General features: G+C 35.6%; 1 protein-coding gene across 1 annotated transcript in view; it reads left to right on the plus strand.

Moving 5' to 3' along the window:
* LOC107713852 (interleukin-22 receptor subunit alpha-1-like) overlaps positions 1-7,079 on the plus strand; it is a 14,803-nt gene extending 7,724 nt beyond the window's left edge. Inside the window, exons 3-7 of the mRNA XM_016519493.1 lie at positions 515-687; positions 3,002-3,186; positions 3,347-3,488; positions 4,264-4,388; positions 5,928-7,079. Coding sequence (XP_016374979.1) covers positions 515-687; positions 3,002-3,186; positions 3,347-3,488; positions 4,264-4,388; positions 5,928-6,719 — 1,417 coding nt within the window. The 3' untranslated portion in view covers positions 6,720-7,079. The remainder of the gene's footprint in view (positions 1-514; positions 688-3,001; positions 3,187-3,346; positions 3,489-4,263; positions 4,389-5,927) is intronic.
* The last annotated feature ends 242 nt before the right edge of the window (positions 7,080-7,321 follow it).

Consider the following 7,321-nt stretch of genomic DNA (forward strand, 5'->3'; position numbering starts at 1 on the left):
ATAAACTTTTTTTTCTAGAAGTGCATTTTTATATTTGCTAGAAATAAGTTATTTTCTTCATTTTTAATTTTAAAAAAATTATTTTGTATTAACTGCCCTTTTTTACGTTTGTAATTGAACAAGTTCAACGAAAACACTTTTTCCAAATTAAGGTCGTTGCACTGAGAATTTGCATTTATTGACTTAATATATTTATAGCTTGAGTTGTTCCAAAGATAACAATGAGCATGCAATATCTGATAAATGATGTAACACGTGATATGACATATGCACACAGTAAACAGGGTGTGTAATGATGTACCAGGTGAAGAGCAGGAGAGCTAGTTTAGGCTAAATAGAATCTGGTTAGTCTGGTCAATTTAAAAGAGTTTCTGTATGCACTGCGACTATGATTAAACAAGATCTGCATTAAATGGGTGCTGATTCATTTCCTTTGTGTCTGTCACGTGCAACTTTATTGAATGTAAGTGAGTATCTGCTGTCGTTCTTCTGACTGAAGTCTGTTCTGTTGCAGTTATGGGAAACCGTATGAACCAGTGACGTGGTGTGAGAACATCTCCACTCCTGTTTGTGACATGACGGATGTGATGACCCATGTGATGAGCGATGTGACCTCTAAATATCATGTCAAGGTCAGTGCCGGTGGACGGTGCTTGGGAGAGGTGATGTTCACTCCGTTTTGGGAAAGTAAGTTATTTTGTATTTACTTCAGCTCAAATTATGTTTGTGGTCAAGCTAAAGGGATAGTTCACCAAAAATGAAAATGTGCTGTTAATTAACTCACCCTCAAGCCAACTATACAAGATGTAGGCACATTTTTCTCTTCAGTTGAACAGTAAAGAAGATTTTTATCTTTTAGATTTTTGAAACCGTGATCACTGGTGATTCATAAATGCAAGTCAATGGCTACCGGCACTTTAAGAGTAAAAAAAACACATCAGGCAACTCAAAATTAATCCATGTGGCTCCTGACAATATATTGAGGTCTTATGAAGCGAAACGATCAGTCTGTGCAAGAAACTCAACATTATTTACGTCATTGTAATCCAGAGCCTTAGGTAAACAGTCTGGAGTGATGTCCGGTTCACGAACAAATCATCCTGGCTACATACACACTGCAGCTAAATTCGGTTGTCAGTTCACCTTTTACTCCTTAATCGGGTTCTGTACACACATAATTCACTAAAATACAACCGCATTTACAGAAATTCTACGCAGTGTGTTACGTAATTGAACTGAACAACTAGTCGTTAATGACGTTTTTGAACATGCACCAGAAATGTGCCTTCATCTGTATGTGAGATGCAAGAAAATAACAATGAAAGAAGTCTTAATCTTAGCACATTTTGACACGGGGCTAGTTGCGGCTCACAAACCCTGTGGTAAAGTGTCAGTGTTGCCAGATCTTCATAGAAAAGAGAGAAAAAAAAACAACAAACAAGGACAGGCACAAAAAACACTAAAACACCCAAATGCTTTGTTTTATAGCACTAAAAAACCATATATCTCATATCCGCAACAGACCACTTTATTAACTCCATAAAGTGCCTGGCTTTATGAGCTAAGACCGAACAACATACCTAAAAGCGCTTGTAAATATGAGGACATGGCAACACTGCAAGACAGCGCTCTCTAAAGCAGCCTCCCGAGCATAAACAAAACACAGCACGTCTATCAGCGGTAGTCTAGTTAAAATTGACGGACAAAAAGAGTCTTTAGCCAAAAAATGGCACATACCAAACGGCAAAGACGGCAAAAATGTTAATTTTGACTTATTTTTCTGAAAACACGACAATAATTTTTACTTGTCTAGAATATCCTTCTTGATTTAAGAATTTTTAGATATCTCGGCTGGAAACAAGACAAAAAATCTAAGTAAGAAAAGTAGTTTTTGCAGTGTAATTCAAATATCCGATAAGTGTCGCTAAAAGTTAATGCTGTATCGTGTTGGAAATATCCCCTACACCAAACCCAACCCTAAACCTACCAGATAGTGTCAACAAATGCAGAAGTAATATAAAAAACACATTTGTTGATGCAGCCGTGCCATTTTAACTTCCTTATGCGGATCTGAGTTGTTCTGTCGAACCGTCGTTTCACGGGGTTCGTATCTGAGCTCTTCATCTCTCAAGTGCAACGCCGTATCGCGTGAGCTACCGAGCAAACATTAGAATTAATTAGAAAACTCACGCATATGAAGCTGGATATGTGACGAGACGTTCAAAAGTATCAGTTTTCAAATTTCGCAGCATGTTAAAATTGTTTAGAATTCATAACATAATATTCCTCAAGTAATTATGCGAAAATTAGGCTTTATTAATGGAAACTGTGGACCTGCAAATCATATTTTGTGTGAAAAAGAATAAAAGTTGTTGGAGTTTTACTGCCTCTAGTGTTTCATTTCAACTGGAAACTGCAGCGATTCGTGTGTATAGGTACGTTTTTTTGAGTTTCGCAGAAATGTAGGTAGAGGCATGTTTTTCCAATGAGCCTATGTTGGATGTCATTGTGTGATTACGTAAACCAACTAGGGATGTGAACCAGTTCATTGAAACAAACAGTCCCAAAGAACCAGTTCGCGGAAAAGAATCATATTTCCTCATTTGCCTGAGGCTCTGGGTTACAGGTAATAATGTTGTAAATAATGTTCAGTTTCTTGCACAGACTGATTGTTTCACTTCATAAGACCTCAATATATCAGTCAGGAGCCATGGGGATTAATTTTGAGTTGCCTGATGTGCTTTGTTTGACTCTCAAAAATGTGCAGCCGCTGACTTGCATTTTATGAATCACCAAGGACCACGGTTTCAGCTAAAAATCTTCTTTACTGTTCTGCTACAGAAGTAAACTCACCTACATCTTGGATGGCCTGAGGGTGAGTAAATTAACAGCTAATTCTCATTTTATGTGAACTGTCCCTTTTAACAACAACATCTTAAACAGCAAACATCATAAACTGTCTTGATGGTTTCTCAAAATCTGTCTCTCTGTCTCGTTTCAGCCACATTCGCAGCTCCGCAGCTGTCAGTAACGTCAAACCAAACCCATCTGAATGTGACGGTTTCGCCGCCGATGGCCGCTTGGAACTGCTCTATTGAGAATATCGGCTTTTGGGGAAAAGGTTTCCAGAGATCCTCGATTAAGTACACAGTTCGTCTGACACATCCCGAGTCACTGGCTGGAAAGGTTATTATTCCTGATTCTCCTTCAGTCGTTATTAGGATCCATTAGGATTCATGTTATTATTTACTTACTTAACTTTATTGTCCTTCAAAGCAATTCTTTATGTATTAGTTGCTGTCTCCATATATATGTGTGGAAACCTGTGCATTCTGTCTTTTTGCAGGTATTTGAGGACACGTCTCGCTCAGTGTTTCTTTGGCTTGTGGAGACAGACGTGCAGTACTGTGGTGATGTGTTATATACACTCACACATCCCGGTCGGTCCAGTCCCAGTGAAAATGCCTCCTTTTGTGTGACTGTCTCAGGTAATTCAACAGTTTGTGCTTTGATTGATGTGTAGAAAACTATAGTCCACATTCCGATGACTGAATCTGAACACCCATCATTTAGGAAAACAATTCATGTTTTCAGTGTTTTATTGTTTCCCTTCATTAATACCCTAACTAAATCTACAATTTACATTATTTATTTATTTATTTATTCATTCATTCATTCATTTTTGAGCTTATTCTTTTTTATTATCATTATTATATTTATTTATTTTCTTAGACATGAATGTATATAGAATGCAAAATAATGATAGCAAATAAGACAAAGTCATTTTATTTTACTATTATGTAACAGAAAATGTGCACTATATACGATTGTCAACTACTTATTTATGTATTCATTTATTCATATTTTTTGCTTTTTTTTTTTTTACAAATTTTTATTTATTTTCCTAGATGAATGGCCACAGTGTATATAATGCAAAATAATGAAAGCAGTTGAGACAAAGTTGCTGAAATTAAATAGTAACCTATTTCACAGTGTTTACTATTATATAACAAAAAATGTGCATTATATACAATTGCCAACAAATTACTGATTTATGTATTTATTTATTTATTTATTTATTTTCTTAAACATAAATGGCTAGTATATGATGCAAAATAATGACAGCAATTGAGACAAAGTTGTTGAAATTAAATAAAACCCTATTTCACAGTGTATTCACATCATTATATACGATTGCCAGCAGATTTTATAAGTGACACCAAACTGAACTTTATATTCATCTGCAATTTCTGTGTCTTTCAGCACCTAAATCCTGGCTTCATATATTAATATGGCCTTGTCTGCTGGCTCTGCTGCTGCTGATCGTTCTACCCATCATGCTTTGCCAGCTGTCAGTAAAGAGAAAGAGCTCCTTACCGAAACCGCTGGTAAGTGATTGTGTCATATTCACTGTGGGAAATTCCAGGTGAACATACCTGGAATGGGCTCCCATCTTACCGGCAGTGAAAAGTCCTGTTTGACAAGAGCGTCACGTTTCTCTTAAGCCCCTGAAGGAATGCGTCTTATCTGCACATTGCTCTCGGCAACACAAAATGAGTTTATCATGTCGATTACGGTAAGCAGAATTAAACATCTGCTGCCAGAACAACAGTCACGGATTTTCCTTGCAGCACTTCTGCGCTTTCATGGATTATTTACCCTGTTTTGGATTTTGAGATATTATAAAAAGTCTTATCCGTTTGTGATGTGAAAAGATAAATCATGCATGTTGATATTTGCTCAGTAAATTGGCTCAGTTTGAGTTCTTGTGTAACCTTGTGTAGTTGTGTTGATTAATCAAGTCAATATTTGGCTTCACAAAACGTCTTTCACTTAAACTTCCCTGTGGACTACGACTCGTTTGATGAATCAATTCTGCTTCATTCTGTTTCAAATACATGAATCTAGAATCAAATATGATCGTATGTGAATTTTATAAGTCAGGGATTTCCACACATTTTTGTCAGCCAAATCTTTGACCTACAATATTTACTTGAAGTAGGATAAATATTTCAATAACTTAACAGCATATTTGCATGTTCATGTTTCTCTGATGTTGATTAATGTTCACATGACATGCATTAACCACTTTTTTATTATTTTATTTTTATTATTTTAAATTATTTATTTTTGGGGTTTAAATGATTGTTTGAAAGTTTTATTTCGATTGTTTTATTTGAAAATGATTTCTTTTCATTTGAAATTTTTCTTATTTAATTGGTTTTTAGTAAGTGTTTTGGTTGCTTTTGTAATTTTTTGGACATTTTATGATTTAATTAGTTTGTAGTGTTTAAATATTTTTTATTTTGCAATGATATATTTTAATTCAACATTTTTTCTGATTTAATTAATTTGTAATTAGTGTTTATTTTTAATTTTATTTATTATTTAAATTTTAAAGGTGTTTTATTTTTATCATTTTTAAATTATTTATTTAGATTTTACATTTTATGATTTTATACATTTTTAGCACGTGTTTTATTTAGATTTTAATGTTTTTATTTTACAATATATCTTAATTTGACATTTCTGATTTAATAGATTTTTTAGTGTTTTATTTCGATTTGCTTTTATTTAAAAATTATTTATTTTTATGTGATATTTTATGATTAAGTTGATTTTTATTTAGTGTTTTATTTAGATTTATATTTTAAGATGATTTTTTTTTTTTTTTTTTGACATTTTTATTATTTAAATGGTTTTTAGTAAGTTTTTTATTTGCGTGGTTTTTATTTTAAAATTATTATTAGCTTCAAATTAGCGTCATAAACTCACGATTTGGGAAACATAGTTAAAAGTGATTTAAGTGACCAAACGTCCCAGTTTACCTGGGATAGACTGGTGTACCAGCAATTTATTTAAAAATATAAATATATATCCTAAATATCCGATAGGCTCAAAAACTCTCTCCTCTCCCCGTAAAACAGATCCTGCCAAAGAACAGCAGTCCTGCGTTTTGTTCATATCCCAGAGACGACATCTCTAAAGTGGAAGTGTGGTCCGGATTTGTTGCGACGGTTGATCCACAGGCTGTTTTTCCTACGCCTAAGTCAGAGATCGTGGTTAATGATGCTTACGCATCCCAGGAGCCCTGTGACCAGGAGTGGACACACGATCAACCGGACATCCCGGTCCAGGACAGCCCAGAGTCTTCTGTGCACTACAGCATGATTGTGCCTGTCCAGATCTCCATCGAACCACCATCTGATGGCACAACAGATGAAACCCACTCGGATTCATTTGGTCCAGAGTCCATTTCGAGCTTTTCAATAAGACATTCAGACACCGAAAACAACAGCGGGCCACTGGTGGTACCGGTTAGACCCACTAAAAACGGTGCGCTGCAGTTTCACGACTGTTTATTCCAGTGTGACACTGGTCAAAATTCTCCAGAACCTTCCCAGGACTCAGAAGGTTTATCTGGAGAACAAACTCCTTTACTATCTGACCTAGTTCAAAAGGACTCCAGGTGTAGCTCATCCTACCTGCCCTTACATGTTTCTGATGTTGTGACGTCAAACTACAGGCAAAACTGGCTGCCAGGGATTCCTCTGGAGGGACAACAAGACCAGAGGACTTATGTTATGAGGACAGACCACCTCCAGGACTCAACTGAACCCGATGAGGACTTCATAGATGAAGAGGAACCTAGAGTTGGTGTGATCTTTCTGGACAGGTGGATGGTGGAGACACAGGGATTGACTTTGTCTTGCAACTAAACCGGCGGAGCTTCTTGCTCATCTCAGTGCTCATCTTAGTACGTCCATGCAAGATATAAAAAAATGTTAAACGATCATCTGTCGGATTTTGCCAGCTCATTGCATCAGGTAGTTGTGTAGGAAGTGGCGCAAGTTTGAGAGTTCGTACAAACGTTATGAGTTCACTAGCTTCACTTAAAGGTCTTTCCGTATGAAATCAACCAAACTTCAAAAACCTTCCCAGCTAAAATGCTTGATTTTGTTACTTTTTTCTGAAAGACAAACATAAAAAGTGATGAAAGCCAACATATTACGTAAAATATAGATTAATATTTACTGAGTAATCCACTATTTTGTCAAAATGTGGGGTCAAAATGACCCTTTTCACCTGAGATTTGGAGCCATATTATAGGTGGGAAAAATGACTTTAGAAAATGGCAGCTACATCATGTTAATATTACACAGAGATTGGTAGGTCTATTAGTAAAATCCGTTGACTTAAGCAATATTTGTTGCATTATGTGCCAATGGTGACCATTCAAAAATGGAAAAAATGCACTTTTTGTGATTTTTTCCAAAGTTTGCATGCCTGAAACTCAAGAAGTATTAAAGATATCTTAATG

Source organism: Sinocyclocheilus rhinocerous, unplaced genomic scaffold (assembly GCF_001515625.1).
Source record: "Sinocyclocheilus rhinocerous isolate Xijiao unplaced genomic scaffold, SAMN03320098_v1.1 scaffold389, whole genome shotgun sequence".
NCBI lineage: Eukaryota > Metazoa > Chordata > Actinopteri > Cypriniformes > Cyprinidae > Sinocyclocheilus > Sinocyclocheilus rhinocerous.